General features: G+C 39.5%; 1 protein-coding gene across 1 annotated transcript; it reads right to left on the bottom strand.

Moving 5' to 3' along the window:
• Positions 1 to 1,755: 1,755 nt before the first annotated feature.
• Positions 1,756 to 15,274, bottom strand: LOC143133659 (uncharacterized). Its single transcript, XM_076293451.1, has 7 exons — positions 14,942 to 15,274; positions 6,490 to 6,634; positions 6,289 to 6,402; positions 5,311 to 5,455; positions 4,888 to 5,033; positions 4,620 to 4,759; positions 1,756 to 2,179 (listed from the first exon to the last, which is right to left on the bottom strand). The coding sequence occupies exons 1-7, from the start codon at positions 15,039 to 15,041 to the stop codon at positions 2,055 to 2,057; spliced, it is 915 nt and encodes a 304-aa protein (XP_076149566.1). The 5' UTR covers positions 15,042 to 15,274; the 3' UTR covers positions 1,756 to 2,054.
• Between the last annotated feature and the right edge of the window lie 6,563 nt (positions 15,275 to 21,837).

Raw genomic sequence — 21,837 nt, 5'->3', positions numbered from 1 at the left:
ATTTGGTCTCTGCATTTATCTCAATCCGTGAATTAGTGAAACACACTCAGCACACAGTGTACACACAGTGAGGTGAAGCACACACTAATCCCGGCGCAGTGAGCTGCCTGCAACAACAGTGGCGCTCGGGGAGCAGTGAGGGGTTAGGTGCCTTGCTCAAGGGCACTTCAGCCGCTTCCTACTGGTTGGTTCGAACCGGCAACCCTCCAGTTCCAGGTCCGAATCGCTAACCAGTAGGCCACAGCTGCCCGACACAAGTACTCGTTCATTCAACTCTAGATCTATAATCCATATTGAACTTGCATAAACTACAATAGAATTTGGGATGGTCAGAGGCGTAAAGTTTACAGACATTAAAGGTGTGGCCAGTCCTCATTCACTAATTTCATGTCGCAATTATGTGATCAAAAGCCGGCCACTTGGCGCACTATGTTTCTTAATCAGTCATGGGTGTGTTTTGGGCGTAACATCATTTAAACCATGCAATGAGAATGACAACCGTCATTCCCTTAAACAAACACTGATCACCTTGTTTGTAGGGTGATACACTGCACCCATCTATTTGAAGGTTCAACAGACTACATCCTTTATAGTAGGCCTAAATCATTTAGAGTCCATGTAAGTGTTTGCTCAGAGACAGATGTTGACTTTAGTACAAATACAAATGCATAGTATCTGTTTGAAAATATACAGCTATAAAGACTGTAATTTATCAATTTGTGACATGTTCCCCGGATTCTAAACAGATCTGGTAGCACAGTGAACGAATAAGCACATACAAACATCAGCAGTTGAAAGATACTTGTTTTGGTGCCTTTATTTATTTATGTGATTTTACTGTCCATTGGCAGCCACTTATAATAGAACGCTTTTTTGGTTTGATTTCAGATCTGTCCTATTGTTTGCCTACCCAAGGCCTCAAAATAGATCAAGATCACTGTTGAGATCCAACAAGATTCAACTGAAGACATGCAGTCTTCAATTTAGGGTTTCAGGGAAGGTTGTTGATATTTTTATAGAGCAGATGGTAACCCTCCTGTGGCTTTGTTTCACAATAACAGGGCTGCTCTATTAGGAGGCATACCTCTCGGAGTACTGTTTGTCACTAAACTACATGGAATAATCCACAGGCATGTGTCCAAAAACTGATGGACAGTCAAGAGCAATTTGCTAAAGTCGACAAAAAAATGGAATTAGAATGGCAGGCTACTTTAACACAGCTTCCTTGGAGGGCTGATTCAAGTGTAATTTCCTATGTGTAAACCATAAAGCGGTGTAAAAAACGGATAAGACAAAAAAACAGGACTAATACTGTATGATGCTTTACCATGAATGACATGCAGAAATGGATAACTTATAACATGCATTAAAGCGCATTTAAGTTCTGACCTGAGGAACTGACATAAGACTTCTTCACTCATCAGTACGGTCTGTGACTGTGCTGAATATCCTCTGATTATAGCAGATGTCTCTCTGTGTACACAGCAGTTCATTTACGACTGGCAAGGTGAAATCCCCGTCACTCACACAGAACCAAGACAAGTAATTTCCCAACATGTTTGCAGCGGTTGATGACGCATCCATCACAACACTGCACTAGCATGTGCTGAAGCAGAAAGAGACAGGCGGTGGAGAGGCTGACCTCCATGGGCCCCCTCCACAGAGAGAAGACGTCATTACATCAACCAACACTGCTCACCCTGGCCTGGCAAACTGGAGAACCTCACACAAGGGCTCACGCACACACAATGAGGACACCTTCAATAATTATTTATTTTTGTAGTCATTTATCGATAATAACAAATATAAAAGTAGAAAATGTGAGTATTGCAAGTTGTGGCTTCTTAAAAATACATAATTGACCTTTCAAGAAAATGTTATTGAGGTATCAGTTAGTGCAACAAATATAGGCCTGTTAAAGATCAGTAAAATACATGCAAAATAGTTATGGTATATCATCCCTGTATGTGTTGCTGAAGCATCAACTCGGGCTAGTGTTGATTGTGGAGTATATGTAGGTAACACAGCTGCATAGGGTTTTCTCACTGCTTGGTTTAATTTCTGGCTGTCATTGTAGAGTTACCACTGGAGCCCTGATAAAGTGGCTGCATCCTGTTTTTCCATATCACCATGATGACTCGAAATACAAACAGCAAACAGGCCAGGACGAGGAGGACAACTGTGAGACCAAAAGCAAGACACAAATCTTATGTTTCGAGTCAGCATCAAAAAAGTTCATTTGAGTTTGAATTTCACCCCTGTTTCACCCCTTAAGGATTAAGGCCCATTAGCAGAATTTTGCATGGATGGTTTTTTGTACATGAGGACCAATTTTCAAATAAATCTATTTTTGTTGAGTAGCCTATGAACATTTTAAGTTCAAATATTGCAAATCAGCTGATTTTGAGCTAGCACCCCCAGAAGGCCACATGCATTACAATGTTTGGGAGAAGTTGTGAACATTAGGCCTATACAATTATGACTTAACACAAAAGGAGCTCTAATAATACATCATCTTATGCTGATAATTATCTTCAGGCACAATCACCAGACAAAGGCTAGGCCAAATTTGGTCAAGAGTAAAAAAAAAAACAGGATAAGTAATCATTTTGAGTGTACGTTTGGAGAGAGGAGAGTTGGTGTTTTTATGCCTTATAGGAACAGGTCCATATCTATACTTAATTGCTTAATTGTTCAAATTAAATGTTAAATTACCTTTCTTTGGGGAAGGGCATTTTTAGAACTTTAAATAGACAGCCATGGAGTTTAATCACCATTTTCTATCATTTTGCAATGTATGGCATTTAGTTTGGTTGAGCATGTTTTTAAAAAAAAATATTAAACCACCATTATAGCCTACTTATTCTATATGCTAATGAATGAATGTGTTCTATGACCTCTGTTAAACAATATTGTACAGAAAAGACTGCTTTGACAACTTGATAGCTCTGGTTCCAAATGTGAAGACTGAATTTAAGGTCACTTCTTGAAATCATCAATGCTAAAATGGTGTGGCCTTAAAAATTAGTAGATCTACCAAGCAATTATTTTGTGCTTACAGTTTTTTCTGAATGCTTAAACACAACCGTGATTCTTATAGCAGAATTTCTAAAACTAATGCTTTGCATTCAGTGTGCAATTTTGTAACACACACTTTGCACAAATGTAGGCACAATTCACTGCACAGCACTCTTTTTGCGGAACTGTAAACACAACTCATTCTTTACACTCAATTTCCAAATGATTAACACACTCCTCACAAATCTATACACATGTATGGCTATTATTTACACTATTTTGCCAACTCTCTGGCACTTTCTCATGTGAGAACTGTTTTAGATAATTAGTTCACTTTGCAATCAGCCTAAGCACTATAGATAAGCCACAGGTAATGTACAATGGGTACAATGGAGGGAGCAGGAAGAGTGAGAAGAGTAAGAATTAGAGGAGGCTGAAGAATAGGACGTGGAGGTGAAGAAGTAGGAAGAAGAAGAGGAGGAAGAGGATGCGGAGGTGAAGAAGTGAGAGGGAGAGAATGACAAGGACAAGGAGGTGAAGTTAGAGGAAGAGGACAAGAAGGAGCAAGAGGAGGATGGGGAGGGGGAAGAGGAAGGGTAAGAAGAGTAAGAAATAGCCCTTTACAGGCAAAAAAATGTGGGGATATTGTCATGTCAGGCCTGGATACGGCATTCCAGAATATATTTTCCCCGGTGCTTTGGACTAGGACATCGCATGTGATGTAGACGAAATTTTGAGAGAGACGACCCGATGTAGACTGATTTGTTTTGTCTCAGTGAAATTGCTATTTTGTGTTTTGACTTGGAAAAACACACTTGTGTGTTTTGATGTGTGTAAATAAACACCAATACTTGAAGTTTGAATCCCTGTATGTTTACAGAACTATGACAAAAGTATAACCTCAAACTGACATAGTCTACCTTTCGCACAAAGAAAGCAAAAGCCAGATCTGTTTTTTATTCATACCATCAGTGTGTAGTTGGCACATTGTGTGCTTACTATTGTGATGGCTTGTGTTTACTGTTTGATACGAAAACACCATTTTTACGAAGGTGTGAAGAGTTAAGCAAGGTGTGTTAGCTTTTGCAAGAGAACTACAATGTTTTGCTGATTGGGTGAAAGGTTTTCCTATTAGTTTTGCAAAAAAAGCCATAGTTACAAAAAATGTGCTTAAGCAATCAGAAAAAAATGTAATATGTAGCATCTGAGTTGTAGAGGTGGCTGCATGTGGTTAAGGGCAGTTTGTTAACACCTTACACCACATTCACCACATATGGAGAAATGTATTTAATAGTTTAGACCAGGTTTGTGAGAAGATCACTGAACTACAGAATACTTTGGACCACTAAAAACAACAGATTACAATGCTAAAGATTAGAGGATACATTTCTCTATATCTCTATTGTACTAGGCCTGTAACCTACATTGGGACATTAAATTCCTCTGAACAATGCTATGGATAGACAATTTTTGAATCTTGAGCTACAGTATAGAATGTTGCTTTTGCTTTTTACACACTCTACAAAACATACCTCCCATTTTAATTATAGAGTCCACAAAAGAGCTACAGAAACATTTACTTGACACCTGCAATGGCTCACCTGTAAACTTAGCATTTCGTCCAGGTGCCTCTGGGTTATAGTGTTTGTACACATTACCGACCAGAGCCATTATCACCACAGGATAAATTGTGACGATGTATCGCACATGTCGGTCAATCACAAAATTCTCCACAATAAACCTACACCCAGGATAGAAAATAATTCACTAATTAGAGGTAGATTTTCTTATCACGCCGGCACACAGCAAGGAAATAAAAAAATAACCAAGACTAAAATTGTCATAAGTGATAAGAGATGTATGGCTTACCACCCAAGGACCTCAATCAGAAGAAGACAAAGAGAGACTGTGGCCGCATCTGTCTTTGACACTCCAGAGACATCCAGCACGATTGTCAAATTAATGAGTGTGGCAATAGTCGTCCATGTAGTGTAAACAGCAATGCCATTCTGGACCTTTGGGAACACATAATAAACATGCTAACCCAAATAACAAAGACAGATTACTCAAAATGAAAAGGAAAGGAACTTCCAACTACAAAAACAACCCTCCTAACCATGTGAACTCAACAAATATATAAATAAATAGGCTAAAATAAAATAAATTATATAAAAATGTAAAAATGCTTGATTGATAGGAATTTCTGATGGGGAAAATCATGGTCCTTATTTTCTCATATCTGAAGGTCTGTGATTGCCAGACCCTAACATAAGACAATGTCGTTACACATACAAGTACTCTGATGCACCAGAGGTCTTTGGGGTGATGCTGACTGAGCCAGCTGCCATGCGCACTGAGGCCACGACAGGAGAAGAATATCATCAGGTAGTTGGAGAAGGCAATCAGCGCTAGGACTATCAGTGCAGGGCTCATCTGCCTGTGGGCATGAAGATGCATTGAGATTTGATCAATTTGCAGTCAAAACACTATTATTCTGAAAGATATGACAAACAAATTAACTGGACTATCACAAAACTGTCTAGAGCAGTGGGGTATACTACGAAGCACGTTAGACATATCTAGGCTATGTAGACATATCAAGGCTTCACAAAGCCTTGACTCAGGGGTATACGTTAAGTGATACTATGATAGCAGTTATGTGATATATTTGTCAAACTAGGCTTTCAGCTCAGATCTGTGTGCGTTCTCGGTGTTGGGATGACGTTTGCCAATCGTGAAACGTGGAGACGCACAAGACCGCCTCAATTACTTCCGCATTTATGAGCGATAGCTTAATCTACACTGCGGTCATTTTTTGTGTATAACCTATAACATCAAATAAATCGTCATCAGTTGTTGTATGGTATGCACGTCCATAGTGGGATATTTGCACGCACAGCACTATTAAAGCGCATTCGAGATCTAAAATGTTAGTAGAGGCGGAGCTCCACCTGTAAGATATATGTGAGAATCCTACACGTGAGATAACTTTATTTTTAAGACAATTGATTGGTCAGTGGGCAGTAGATTACACGATTTGAGCTATAACTTAGCACATAACCTCCTCCCAACCAGGTTTGGTTGACAGCATAAGATACCATGGTGATATAGCGACACTAAAACAGATCCACTTTCGTTTCACAGCATAGCCTGGCTTTGAGCGCAACATACCTCGCTAACCCACTAATCGAGATTGGTAGTATACCCCACAGCTGTCAAAAATCCTGGTCTATAGCTACAAAAGTAAACAATGCTTCAATGTCACTTTACTCTCTGTCCCATAGGAATAGCCAGGTGATGTTTAGACTCATATTAATGATCCAGGTGAGGAAGAATCCACTGGGAAGAACTGCTGGGCTGCAGTACATCCAACCACTGGAGTCCCTGCACATAGCACAAAGTCACACACATAAGGCTACGAGATCTAGAGCAGGGTGATAATGATGAGCATCTCTGTGTGTGTGGCCCTACCTTCTGCAAAGCCAGGTGAGGATATAGATAAGCATTATTAAGAGCCAGGTATATATAAGGCCCCAAATGGAGAAAGTCCATCCCGCAGGAGTGATTTCAGTCTCGTAGTTACCGGACACATCTCCTGTACTATTCCAGAATGGACCTATAATAATGTACATAATGTAAATGTTGATGACCCACGTGAACAGAGGCTGCTGAAACAAGTGTTGCCAGTAGGGTTGCCACATTTGATTTGTGAAAATCCAGGACAATCATTGCCGACCCCCCCCCCCCCAAGCTATAAGGCTAATCCATAAAACATTAACAATTTGTATAATATTGAGTTGTAGTTGAGCCATTCCCTGTCAAATCAGAAAAAATCCAGGAAAATGGTTGCAGCACCGACTCTGATTTTCCTCAAAGTTTATCTACACAATGTTTAGGTTCCATAACTAAAACCTGTAAAATATTTTTATTTTTGTTAAATTCTATTGTTTTTATAGTCTTTTTGCCCTTGGATTGTCACTCTCTAAGAGGCCTTATCTTGGAGGCCATGTTAAAAAGTATTATTCCTAGCTTGACCAAACGTTGACAAACATGTTCACAGTACGATTCAATCATTAAAAGTTTATGCCACAGTGTCATTGGTTTTATAGAAGTCCCTAGTTTAAGAAAAAAATCTGCAAAAAATCTGCTTTGTAAAAAGAGCAAAATGCTATATTGTTTTTCACCTGAGGGGGCGCTAAAATCTATTGTGTGTAATAAAATTAAATCTACAATGCTTACATTTTCTTAACAGACAAGCTATACCTCCCAACAAAACTATGGATTGTTTTTGTAGTATTTACAAATGTTAACACACAACATCCCACAATAGTAAACACAATATTCCAAACCAGGGGTATTCAATTAATCTTCAGCGAGGTCCAGTTACGGAAAATTTCCTCAAGCAAAGGTCCGGAGCATCATAATGTTTAACGTGCGTGTTCAGGCTATGTATTAGCCTGGCGAGCCAGACCCACATTAAAATGTAGGGTCTGGGCACTCACCGTTCGCAGTGCTCAGTCCGAGGGGCGGGATAATCAGTTGTATTTTAAATTCCCTCTGCACGCAATAGTGTTGTCACGATACCAAAAGTATGACTTCGATACGATACCTGCCATAAATATCACGATGCTCGATACTGAAATGATACTACGGCGAAATCCTAAGATATCTGGAAAAGAAAGGACTCATACCTCCTCCAAGTGTATTGAGTCATTTGTGTTGAATTCGGTGCACTTTTGTAGTGTGCAGGTCAATTCTGGGTTCTAACCTTCTAAACTTCCTACATAATCATTATTTTTTATAGTCAGTAAAATAGTAGGCCTACTTTGTGTGATTAAGTCCTTGTTATAGTTCATTTGTTGTGTTGTGTTTTGGCAATAACGTAGCATTAAATAGCCAAACTAGGCTAGATCAAGGTCAGTGTTGAAATTACTGCATGCAAATCACTGAATGCTATGCAGAGGGGCCTAATCTTTAGGCCATCTGATGTACAGTATAGGCTACCCTAGGCCTTCCCGTGTTCATGTGATTTCTTTGACAGTTGCAAAGGGAAAAATGTGAGGATAGTCTTCTTTGCGCCCAGTGTACAAGTACGACGTTCCAACCACTCAGGTCTTCGTCAGATAGGCTTACACCATACCTGTTGCAATATATCTGTGTGCATTACATTACGTCTATTTCTTTGATAACATGATTTACTACCACGTAACAATAAGCCGCTATTATTATTAGGACTCAACACGCTTTGATGGTATGCTGTGGGCTTTAATTAGCGCCTTTCGGGTAGCCTATCCTACATCTGGGCAATAATTATTGAACAAATTGCAGTCTACATGCCATGACAAATATTACCAGTAGTACTGACCGAACATAAAATATTTTGTTTGGTAGGGTTGGTAATGTTATTCTGGCGTGAACATTGCGCTTTCACCACGTTAGCACCCTATGATTACAGCTCGTTATGTCTCGTCAAAATGAATACAGCTCGTTATGTCTCGTCAAAATTCATTGATGAAGGAAGGTTCGCTTTATCGTTTCACTTTCACAAAACAGAAGAGAAGAACTTGGCACTAACCATGTAGTTGTGTTTTCTATAGCATATTTGTTAACCTGTCGTTCTTCGAACTTTGAATGTTGGGATATGTCTGCGAGGTGTTTAGCCAAGTTCCATGCGTAGCATACTGCTTTTAAATGACTTTGAAACATATTTTACAAACGGGCCTCTGTGTACCTGATGGCTTGCCTTCACTATTCGCGATGTATCCGAAATAGTTCCAGATTTCACATCACCTTTTGTTTTATCCACAAGGCCGAGGACTGTCAGCAAAGAACTATGTTGACGTTGCTGCGCACTCACTCACTCAGAGCTGCCTGCTTGACACGCCCACTTGCCTAGATGCGTGTGCGTGCAAGGAGCAGTGAGAGCAGCAGTTCACACAGACCGTTATTATTTTAATAAAGTATCGATTCTAAAAACGTCGGAAATCGTATCATTTTTTGCGTGAAGGCATCGTGATACCTTTTTAGTATCGATACACCGTGCAACACTAGCACGCAATAGGACGCAATAGGATATTTGTTTTCAAGTAGCAGGGAATTCAAGCCAAACCGTTGCAACTCTGCCATCAATCATTATGTAAAGCCCACCAAACGACTCTATACACGATTTCAATGCCTGATTAAGTTTCGATTTCTGGAGCTCACAAGCCAACAGAGAGTTGCTAGACTAGCCCTGGCAGCAAATGTAATTTGCTGCCGCTAGGGGCGCGTCTAGATTTCTAGGCTAGCTATGTATATGTAGGGGAGACCGGGGCTGGTTGGAACACTTTTCACTCTCGGTTATATTTCTCTGTCTTACAATGCGTTGAAATGGTAAAATTGTGATGAACTGAAAGCTTGGGATCTCAGCTACAAGATGTATACATTCAATGTCAACAAATGATCCCTTGTTTTGAGTTATTTATGATTAAAGTGGTGTTGTGCATGTGTGCCAACCTGCCCCATGCACGGGGTTGGTTGGCACATGTAGTCGGGGTTGGTTGGAACACCTATGTTATAGTCCTTTGCAGTACTCCTTTTGGTTTTGTTTGAAGTGCTTATCTATATCACTGCCTGTAGGGCTTTGCTGATGTCTTTCCTGTGTGTTTTTCTTCAGTAGGGCCCACCGTCAAGATCAATTTGCTCCCTACCGATTTTTTTTAACTTCAAATGTTTAAAAATGTCTGAAATGCTTCCAAATGTAAAACTATGTTCAGTAATTACAATAACAATGTTAAAAATAAAGTTTAATGATGTTTTTATGCATAAAATACAAAGTTTATAGATTTGTCACAAAATAGCCATAGGGAATGTATGTGCCAACCAACCCCAAAATCAGTGTGCCAACCTGCCCCGCCCACATTAGGTCAAACTTTTTTGCACAAATGCTGTTAGCCTGCTAATATCAGTCACCTCAGGTTTTCAAACTTCATTTTAAATTATAGATGAGTCCCCTAGCAATCAATTATAATCAATCTTTTTTTTATATCCCTAACTATTACCCTTCTAGGATGTATTTAGTGGGAGGTGCATATTCTAAGTTTTGACACTAGAAAAGGGTTAATGACCTGGAGACCAGTTACATACGTGAGTTTACGCTACTCAATAAGGCCGTCAGTTTAGTGTTGGAATTTTGTTGCAGCTCCCTCTAGTAGCCTGGATATTAACAGTGTTTAAACCTGCCCCTGTTCCAACCAGCCCCGGTCTCCCCTATGTATGTATAATATTAGGATGGATGGATGGAGCCTTAGTTATAGATAGATAGATAGATAGATAGATACTTTATTGATCCCCAAGGGGAAATTCAAGAAATAGAAGATTGTAGGCCTAGGCCTAATGTTTAATGTGAAATAAAATAAGTAGCCTAAAAGGCAACATTCGAAATGAGGAGAAATAAGGCAAGATAAGAGTAGCCTAATTGGGGAGAAAAACTGAGTAGCCTTGGCTATTTTTAAGATCTTGAGCTGAGACAAGGATGGATATTCCACAGCTGGTTCCTTGAACCCATTAATCAGCAAGTTTAATTTTTTTTTTTTTTATGTTGACCCGAAATCCTGGAAACCCAGGAATATCACGTTGTTGGGCAGTGAATGCATGTAGGCTTAACTAGATTGCCATATTGCCTTCTTAAATCGTGTGGTCTGTGGTCTCAGTTCACTGTTGAATGGGCCTAGCCTACCCTATGCTTACTCAAAATATATGCTTTGTCTAGTAGAGGTGTTTCAATTGGCGCTTAAAATCACCTGTCTCAGAATATAGGCTATATTCACCGAGGTGAAGTTAGTTTGATATTTGATATTCGGATATTCGACAGATATTCAAAAAAAAAAATTATGCTGCCGGTTTCACCCCGTGTTTGCAGACAATGTACAAACAGATGACCTGTCTACTTGCTCCCAGCCAACCATAGGGACCGTCTAAAAAGTAACTTCTGAATTACCTTCATAGTCTTTTTTGTCAATAGCTTTGACATCATGTGACCTAGTGACTCCAAACCAATTCAAAATAGTTATCCTATATGGGACTCATCAGACACACTTCTTTTTATAGTCACTGTATGCACACTGTATTTTATATGAATATTTTAAAGATAATACATTATTTATCATAAGAAACGGTCTCCTTTTTTTCAATACCTCCCAAGCCATGCGACCTAGTGACTCTAAACCAATGCAGAATAGTTATCCTATATGGGACTCATCGGGCACACCTCTTTTTATGGTCACTGTATGCACACTGTATTTTTTATGAATATTTTAAAGAAAATACATTATTTCATATAAGAAACAGTCTTCTATTTTTCAATACCTCCCAGGTCATGTGACCTAGTGACTCCAAACCAATTCAAAATAGTTATCCTATATGGGACTCATCAGACACATCTCTTTTTATGGTCACTGTATGCACACTGTATTTTATATGAATATTTTAAATATAATACATTATTTATCATAAGAAACGGTCTCCTTTTATTCAATACCTCCCAAGCCATGCGACCTAGTGACTCCAAACCAATGCAGAATAGTTATCCTATATGGGACTCATCGGGGGGCACACCTCTTTTTATGGTCACTGTATGCACACTGTATTTTTTATGAATATTTTAAAGAAAATACATTATTTCATATAAGAAACAGTCTCCTTTTTTCAATACCTCCCAGGTCATGTGACCTAGTGACTCCAAACCAATGCAGAATAGTTATCCTATATGGGACTCATCGGGCACACCTCTTTTTATGGTCACTGTATGCACACTGTATTTTATATGAATATTTTGTGAAAAAAATACATTATTTCCTATATGAATGGTACTCTTTTTTCAATACCTCCCAATTCATGTGACCTAGTGACTCCAAACCAATGCAGAATAGTTATCCTATATGGGACTCATCGGGCACACCTCTTTTTATAGTCACTGTATGCACACTGTATTTTATATGAATATTTTAAAGAAAATACATTATTTATCATAAGAAACTGCCTCCCTTTTTTCAATACCTCCCAAGCCATGCGACCTAGTGACTCCAAACCAATGCAGAATAGTTATCCTATATGGGACTCATCAGACACACAGGGGTATTGAAAAAGGAGACCATTCCTTATAGGAAACGATGTATTTTCTTTAAAATATTAATATAAAATAGTGTGCTTTCAATGGTTATAGGAAGAGGTGTGTCTGATGAGTCCCATATAGGATAACTTTTCTGCATTGGTTTGGAGTCACTAGGTCACATGGCTTGGGAGGTATTGAAAAAAAGGAGACCATTCCTCATGGGAAATAATGTATTTTCTTTAAAATATTCATATAAAATACAGTGTGCATACAGTGACCATAAAAAGAGGTGTGCCCGATGGGTCCCATATAGGATAACTATTCTGCATTGGTTTGGAGTCACTAGGTCACATGACTTGGGAGGTATTGAAAAAAGAGGACCATTCATATAGGAAATAATGTATTTTTTTACCAAATATTCATATAAAATACAGTGTGCATACAGTGACCATAAAAAGAGGTGTGTCTGATGAGTCCCATATAGGATAACTATTCTGCATTGGTTTGGAGACACTAGGTCACATGGCTTAGGAGGTATTGAAAAAAAGAAGACCATTCATTATGGGAAATAATGTATTTTCTTTAAAATATTCATATAAAATACAGTGTGCATACAGTGACCATAAAAAGAGGTGTGCCCGATGAGTCCCATATAGGATAACTATTCTGCATTGGTTTGGAGTCACTAGGTCACATGACCTGGGAGGTATTGAAAAAAAGGAGACTGTTTCTTATATGAAATAATGTATTTTCTTTAAAATATTAATATAAAATACAGTGTGCATACAGTGACTATAAAAAGAGGTGTGTCTGATGAGTCCCATATAGGATAACAATTCTGCATTGGTTTGGAGTCACTAGGTCACATGGCCTGGGAGGTATTGAAAAAAAGAAGACTGTTTCTTATATGAAATAATGTATTTTCTTTAAAATATTCATATAAAATACAGTGTGCATACAGTGACAATAAAAAGAGGTGTGCCCAATGAGTCCCATATAGGATAACTATTCTGCATTGGTTTGGAGTCACTAGGTCAAATGACTTGGGAGGTATTGAAAAAAGAGGACCATTCATATAGGAAATAATGTATTTTTTTTACAAAATATTCATATAAAATACAGTGTGCATACAGTGACCATAAAAAGAGGTGTGTCTGATGAGTCCCATATAGGATAACTATTCTGCATTGATTTGGAGTCACTAGGTCACATGGCTTGGGAGGTATTGAAAAAAAGGAGACTGTTTCTTATATGAAATAAAGTATTTCCTTTAAAATATTAATGTAAAATACAGTGTGCATACAGTGACCATAAAAAGAGGTGTGCCCGATGAGTCCCATATAGGATCACTATTCTGCATTGGTTTGGAGTCACTAGGTCACATGACTTGGGAGGTATTGAAAAAAGAGGACCATTCATATAGGAAATAATGTATTTTTTTTACAAAATATTCATATAAAATACAGTGTGCATACAGTGACCATAAAAAGAGGTGTGTCTGATGAGTCCCATATAGGATAACTATTCTGCATTGATTTGGAGTCACTAGGTCACATGGCTTGGGAGGTATTGAAAAAAAGGAGACTGTTTCTTATATGAAATAAAGTATTTCCTTTAAAATATTAATGTAAAATACAGTGTGCATACAGTGACCATAAAAAGAGGTGTGCCCGATGAGTCCCATATAGGATCACTATTCTGCATTGGTTTGGAGTCACTAGTTCACATGACTTGGGAGGTATTGAAAAAAGAGGACCATTCATATAGGATATAATGTATTTTTTTACAAAATATTCATATAAAATACAGTGTGCATACAGACTATCAAAAAAGGGATGTGTCTGATGAGTCCCATATAGGATAAATATTCTGCATTGGTTTGGAGTCACTAGGTCACATGATGTCAAAGCTATTGACAAAAAAGACTATGAAGGTAATTCAGAAGGTACTTTTTAGACTGTCCCTAAGGTCGGCTGGGAGCAAGTAGACAGGTCATCTGTTTGTACATTGTCTGCAAACACGGGGTGAAACTGGCCGCATACATTTTTTTTTGAAAATCTGTCGAATATCCGAATATCAAATATCAAACTAACTTCACCTCGGTGCTATATTCTATAGAAGAGGGCCAGGGCAATTCCGCGCAAAACTGTCACATCCATATTTAGTTGGCGTTACGGACGTGACAGTTTTGCGTGGTATTGCCCCCGTATCGTTATATAAAGCTCTGTTCTCGCTGTCTAGCTTTCTCCTCTTTGAGCAATCGATGATTTGAAAATAACTTACTTATCGTTAACTTAGATAGGCTATCCATCTGATTATTTCTCGTCCCGTCTCCTCTCCTCACTCGTTTCAGGCTATCAGTCTCTTCTCCATAGTAGGCCTAGGCTACTTTACTTACTGACTCGACTTTATCAGAATTCACAGATTTCACTGGCTGAGTAGCAGCAAGCGAAATGATGGTTCCTGAAGCTCCTGAAGTAAATGCTGTTATCCTAACCAACTTAACATTTAACGCAGCTTTGAAATCTTACGTGAAAATCTAAATTAGGCTATTATGGTCTGGGTCCGGATATCACGTCATGGTCCGGACTCGGACCGCGGACCGCCATTTGGTGATGGCTGGAATAGACCCTTTCATTTGAAACTAGAAGAAATTATAGGCCTAATCAGAAATTAATTTTCACCAAAACCGGGGACAATATTATTAATTATCCGGGACAGTCACTCAAAAAAGAGAAAAATCCCAGAAAATCAGGTACATGTGGCAACTAGTTTCTAGGCTGAAAATGTCAAAACCAAATAAATTGCGCATTTGGTGCGACCAGTCCTTACCTTTCCCAGGACCTGCCAGACCGTTAAATGCCAAAGCTGCGACGTAAACTACAACGGACAGTAGGATAATCGCCACACGAGATGGACTGTGGTCTCCCATAATAATAGCAAAACAAATCGTGTGTTTGGAAAAGTAGTGAAAGATCCCAACGTAATAGGCTACCAATCGTTCATGGGCTACTTTTAGTCACCTTTTGTGTTCGTAATAATATTTGCAAGTTTGATGGACTAGTCGTAGTTTTCTATCCATGAGCTCATGCTGTTATAAAAACGTGAAACGTACGAAAATGAAGTTTCCTGTTTTGACATGTTCTGTTTTTGTTTCACAACTACCATAATCTTCGGAGTAAATGTGCATCCAAAAACAATAGCCCCCTTGCCATTTAGTGCACTGCAAGCCCTAGCTCACACCTCCACCTACTGTAGATAATAAGAAATCATTACAACACAACCAGAAAGGCATCTTCTATAGGCTTCTGTTTTCTGAGTATGAAAACTCTTGTCTCGGCTCAGACCGAGTCAACATAATCTGAATAGGTTGTTTTCATGAGAAAAAGAAAAGGATATTGGTGGAACAATTTTTTGGCAGTGAATAAAAATAAAGCTGATTCTGATTGGGGGTGATTGGAAATAGCAGGTGGTTCTTTGGGGATGTTTTAGAATGTTATTTAAACACGAATTTAGTGATTGCTGATACACTTGGGAATGCCTATTTATTACAGTTTTTTTCTGAATGCTTAAACACAACCGTGATTCTTATAGCACAATTTCTAAAACTATTAATACTTATAGCAAAACCACTCACTGAGTTCGCAAAACTAATACTGCTTTGCACTCAGTTTGCAATTTTGTAACACACACTTTGCACAACTGTAGGCACAAATCAATGCACAGCACTCTTTTTGCAGAACTGTAAACACAACTCACTTCTTTACACTCAATTTCCAAATGATCAACACACTCCTGGCAAATCATACACATATGGCTATTATTATGACCGCCGCTAGCGAAGCAGTCATATAGGGATTGTCAAAGTTTTTTTTCCGTCATCTACTTCCTGAATTTTTGGTCAACGATACCTGGGACACCGAAACACCAGGGCACATGAAATTTGGTGGGTATGTAGCCCCACTAGACTTTTACAGAAAAATTTAGTTTGGTCCCCGGGGGCCACTCCCCCTCCGCGCTGGGCCCCCCGAAACCCAAAAAAATCATTTTTTCCTAAATAACTACCTGAACCGTGGCACTGAGGATGAAGATTTTTTTATGGTATGTTGGTCTCAAGGGCCCACATCAACCTGGCCCATAATCACTGATTTGTGATTTGCACCCCCCTGATAAAAAATTAAAATGCAATATCATTCTGCTTTAATCGCCCCTATCTTCAGTTAAGATGTTCAAAACTGCACCAAATTTTATGTGTATGATTAACCTGGCATTCTCTGGGGGTATGCCAAGTTTCGTAGAATTTCATCTATGGGGGGGTCTAAAAAAATTTAGGTTATGTGTACATTTAGTAATGTAATTCCCATTTCTTCTTGAAGCCGAAATAAATCTGAGAATGTTTATCGGACATGATTGGTTTTGCAGGTACGTTAATCTTATAATATCAATAAGGACCTAGGTAGGCACAATAATGTTACCGTTAGCATTGGTTGAGTGATGGAGGCCAATTTGATTGCATTTACAGAAAACTATAAATGCGGTTATACCAAGCAAATTGATAGCAGCACTGTAATTGTATCTTTCGACTGTCATCTCATTCTGGCCTACTAACAAGCTAAGTAAGTTAGCCACAACGTTCCCTAACGCGATGTTTTTCTAATGGAAAATATACCTGAAAGATAACCTGTCTATGATGCAAACACCGGGCTGGGACATTTCTGCTTGCTAAATAGTTTTTTTTCTGCTGTTGATTTGGTCACAGTCCTTGGTGGCCCTGTCAGTGCTTTGTAAAGTGTTGCATTAAGACCACAAAAAGAGTGAAAAAGCATCTGAGCTAACGTTCATTCCCAAACCCACACCCACTAGGCTACTTCAATACTCTATTTTCAAAATGAACGCACCGGTGATGATCTACATCTAAACCAAATATTTTAGAGCGCACTTTGAGAGATGTATCCAAGGCAGGGCTGTACACATAATCCTAATATTATTTGTTGCACGTGCTACAAAAATCATTCTGTGCAATGGATGATTTACCAACGTTACACCGGTCTGATACAGTTTTATCTATGGCTATACATGCATGAGACGGAGACGCCTGTTTATTTGTTTTAAGTGCATACAGGGTGCTTTCGATGTGCTTTGATTCCAGCTTGGTAGTTGTAGTCTGTGAGATTAAAAAGCACGTGTGTGTGAAGTATCCAAACAACGACACCTTCATTATGGCTTTCATTATGGCTGCTTTAGCAACACACCTTAAGCTACTGTGCAGTGGGTCCCATTTAGAAGTGGCTACTTCATTCGCGCTTTCCGTGATTCATGGAGCTGCGTGAATTTTATTACAACTTTTCGCCACGATGTGGCAGCTTAAGTCCGCTTGATACTGTAAGGCAGGGATTCCCAAACTGTGGTACGCGTACCCCTGGTGGTACGCGAGCTGCCACTAGGGGGTACGCGAGATGAAAAGGGCAATGGCGGAAAGGAGTTAAAAATTATTAATTAATTAATACTCTAATTAATTAATAAATAATACATAATTTCGAATCGGCTTATAATGATATGGAAACGTGAAATTAAAGGAAATCATTTGTAAACTCTATAATAGGCTATGTTTTCATTAAAAAAATAAGCTACACACAATACACATGTTTTCCTGCGAGAATATCTGGAGCGTTAGTTTCGTTGAAGTATAGGCTAGGTAGAACGCTGCGTAAACATGGAAGTGGCTAAAAACAGGGACACTGTCCAAAAGGCCTAATTAAAGCGATCGAAGAGGAGAAGCGAGAGAAACAGAGCAGGACACAGGTAACGATGGGATGGGGGCAGACTAATGAAGGTGGAGATGGAGCGCAGGGGGATAAAAGAAAGAACGAGACAGAAAAGACTGCGCAAAGAAAACAAAAGTATGATGAGGCATACAGTATAGTCCTAGGCTTCGTGGATTGGGAGACAGACTGCCCAAAGCCACAGTGCGTGGTCTGCAGTGAGATGCTACCTAACCATTCTAATGTGGTTCTCCACACTGTTTTTTTTTTAACGTGAGAGCTCATAGACCAGTTGTACATTTTGATTATGTTATCATGTAGGGCGGCTAATTAAACAATGATGCCTGGAATGCATCAATAGAATGTGTTACTTTTTTAGGTGTTGGATGGTGGGGGTACGCGAGCCGAGTCAGGATGTAGAAGGTGGTCCGCGGGGAAAAAAGTTTGGGAACCGCTGCTGTAAGGCGTAAGCCATTGGTTTCCAAAGGAGATTGTATTTGTGTCGCCAGCATAGCCTATTGACAATTTATCTTGTAAATAGGCCTACCTTATACCTGTAGCTTAGGGAAGGTAACAGCTTTCTATTAGGATCTAGTTTGTTAACAGTTAAGGTTTTGTCAAACTCCCTGATGCATTTTTGCATTTAGAATAGTCAGAGCGTGGATATCTCAATCGGAAAATTAAACAATATCGGGCGCCTACTGTGGTGTTGCTCACAGGTGGAAAGGTAGAAACTTCATAAGATGTCGTATGCGATCGGGATCGCGATGACCAGCGGGCGGTGTTGCGTAAAACAGCGTGAGATCGCGGAAAACGGCCGTAACGACGGTTGGTGCATCAGACCTGCGTGAAGCTGGCCCCCCATGTTATTCAAAAATGATTAAAAACATTGCTATTAGTTTGTGCTACGTTTGTGCCGTAAAAATTATCGTTTGTGCTGTTAAGGGTTTTAAGTAACTAAACTTTAGGCCTACATTTTCTGGCCAGTGACCTCACTCAGCCCCCCATACTTGTTCAAATTTCCCCAAAATAGTGTCAATCGTTTGTGCTGATTTGTGCCGTCAAAAGAAACATTTGTGCTAGGCCTACTATGTTTTCTAAGTTATTATGGTTTATTTATTACTCGCGTGACGTCACCAGCCCCCCCATCAATGTCCAAAACTCACCAAAATGGTCTCAATCGTTTGTGCTATGTTTGTGCTGATTTGTGCCGTTAAAAATAACATTTATGCAGCTATGTTTTTTAAGTTAACACGCTGTGTTACATGTGTGACGTCATTCAGCCCATCATCAGTGTCCAAATCTCCTCAAAATAGCCGCGATCATTTGTGCTACGTGCGTGCTGATTTGTGCCATTTAAATAAACGTTTGTAGGGTAGGCTACTATGTAAATTGTCCAGCGGCCTTGTCCAGCAGTTGTAGCTTATCACCCAGCTCCTCCATCAATGTCTAAACCTAGGCCTATACCCAATCGTTTGTGCTGATTGCGCCGACATTTCTCCTATGTTTATTACACGTGATACCAGCCCCATCAATGTGTTTTCTGTAACTATATTTACATTACCAAGTTCTATCTGCTATGCTCATGACATCAGTCTCACACACACTGGCCAAATCGTCCCAAACTGTAGCCTACCAAATGTTTCTCCTGATCTGAGCAGAAAACATAAGTGCAAGGAAGCTGTTTCTTAGGTTTATAGCTAAAGAGTAGCCTATTCATTTAGTCAACTTTATAAAGTGCTAAAAAGGCTACAAATGTACCTTTAGTTTGAGTATACTGTCGTATGACTTTAATGTTTAAACATTATTTTGACAAACATACCAATTTAGCCTACCTTCTTGCCCATCTGAAATAACTTCTATAGCTTTGCTGCCTCCTTCCTTTCTGTTTTTGCTGTTTGCAAAGTTTCATATATCCACGGTGGCCTTGGAGACTTGGGTCAGCAAGTAGCCTAAGTGCTGCTTGTGTGCACAATCCACTGTTGCATAAAATTATTGAAGAAATACATTTGTTTATTTTAGAGAATATGGGCTATAGTGCAGTGATGAGTTATGGTAGGCCAACTTGGAGTGAATATACACACACAGGGGGAATTATCTCTCGTAAGTCTCTCGTAGCCTACTCCGTAGCTGCCTAATAGTAGGCCTACGCACACTGCTGTGCTGCAGACGCTACTGGCCGGAGAATGGAGTGGTGTTTCTCCACAGCTGCCGACTAATGGCCAGCAGGTTTATTAGTGGTTGCAGTAATAGACCTCTGAAGTTCGCCTACAAAAAAGCTGCCATCTTTGACATCCGGTATCTGGCGATTTTTCCTATGGGAAAATAACATGGGGATTTTGAATGATCGCACCTGTTAAACTCTCACGGGGATGAAAAAGTCTGAAATGCAGACGTTTTCCTGAACGCACTTTTGTCCTCTGCCTTCGAGTGGATACTGTGATCTCCGGTACGTGAAGGCGGCACACTTAGATTTTTGCTACCCCAGAGCTAACTTTCAATGCAACTTGCCATAGGTAGTTAGCTTCAATTAACAACCGGATCTCCTTATATGGGCAAAGATGGCCGTTTTGGTTCTTTTTTGTAGGCGAACTTCAGAGGTCTATTCTGACGTTATGCACAAGTAACTGGTGTAGGCTACTATAGAACCCTTGGCAGCACAAACAGCCACGTAAATAATAGCACATCTTCTTTTCTTTTCTCGGTTAAGATCAGCACGATATAGTTTTGTAAACAACACAAATGTTTCCTTTTGTTTCTTTTTTTAACAGCACAATCAGCACAAACGATTAGGACTACGATTGGACATTGATTGGGGTTGGGGGGGGGGGGGTGCTGCTAGGTGATGTCTAGTATAAGCTACAACTGCTGGGCAACTTCTACATAGTACACAAACGTTTCTTTAAATGGCACAAATCAGCACGCACGTAGCCAAAGCGATCGCAACTATTTTGAGGAGATTTGGACATTGATAAGGGGCTGGATGACGCCACACTTGTAACAAAGCGTGATAACTTAAAAAACATAGCTACATAAAATTTTATTTTTAACGGCACAAATCAGCACAAACATAGCACAAACGATTGAGACAATTTTGGTGAGTTTTGGACATTGATGGGGGGCTGGTGATGTCACGCGAGTAATAAATAAAGCATAATAACTTAGAAAACATAGTAGCACAAATGTTTCTTTTGACGGCACAAATCAGCACAAACCTAGCACAAACGATTGAGACCATTTTGGAAAGATTTGGACATTGATGGGGGGCTGGATGACGTGTAACAAATAACGTGGAATATCTTAAAAGACATAGTAGGCCTAGCACAAATGTTACTTTTAACGGCACAAATGAGCACAAACGTAGCACAAACGATTGACACTATTTTGGGGAAATTTGAACAAGTATGGGGGGCTGAGTGACGTCACTGGCCAGAAAATTTAAAGTTGAATTACTTAAAACCCTTAACAGCACAAACGATAATTTTTACGGCACAAACCGGCACCAACGTAGCACAAACAAATAGCAGTGTTTTTAATCATTTTTGAATAACATGGGGGGCCAGCTTCACGCAGGTCACGCAATTGGATAACACTAGGCCATGTTTACTCTGAATGATTTCAGACTTTGACTCAATTGGATAACACTACGACCAATGTGTACTGTCTTCCAACGTTGCAGCGCTGTCTTCATCAGTTTAGCTGGTTTCCCGGAATGTTGGGGTAAAAGTAACGTGCATCATTGCTCTTTGCCAGAGTGTCTCGCAGAGACAATTCCATTGTGCTCTTGCAAGAACTCAACTTCAACTTCGCTTGTATGTAGGCTCTGCCGTTCAGTTGTGGACGTTTGTAAATTGCGTTTATGGGCGGAGAAAGGCAGGCGCAGTTTACACTATTGACAAATACGACGGAAACTTGGGTCTGACCTAGTGTTCATGGGCTTCGGAAAAACCTTTTTCCCAGTGAAAA

This window comes from Alosa pseudoharengus, unplaced genomic scaffold, assembly GCF_046254945.1.
Source record: "Alosa pseudoharengus isolate Yale_2024_CS ecotype anadromous, Long Island Sound unplaced genomic scaffold, YU_APseudo_1.1 YU_APseudo_1.1_scf_2, whole genome shotgun sequence".
Lineage (NCBI taxonomy): Eukaryota > Metazoa > Chordata > Actinopteri > Clupeiformes > Clupeidae > Alosa > Alosa pseudoharengus.
Note: the sequence above shows the minus strand (reverse complement) of the source record. Positions and strands in the feature narration are given on the sequence as shown.

Excerpts from the sequence above, each read along its gene's own strand:
- LOC143133659 (XM_076293451.1), bottom strand. The coding sequence starts at position 15,041 with ATGGGAGACCACAGTCCATCTCGTGTGGCGATTATCCTACTGTCCGTT. Across the intron at positions 5,456-6,288 it reads CTATTCCTATGGGACAGAGA|GCAGATGAGCCCTGCACTGA; the intron begins GTAAAGTGACAT and ends TCATGCCCACAG. Across the intron at positions 4,760-4,887 it reads CTGATTGAGGTCCTTGGGTG|GTTTATTGTGGAGAATTTTG; the intron begins GTAAGCCATACA and ends TCCTGGGTGTAG.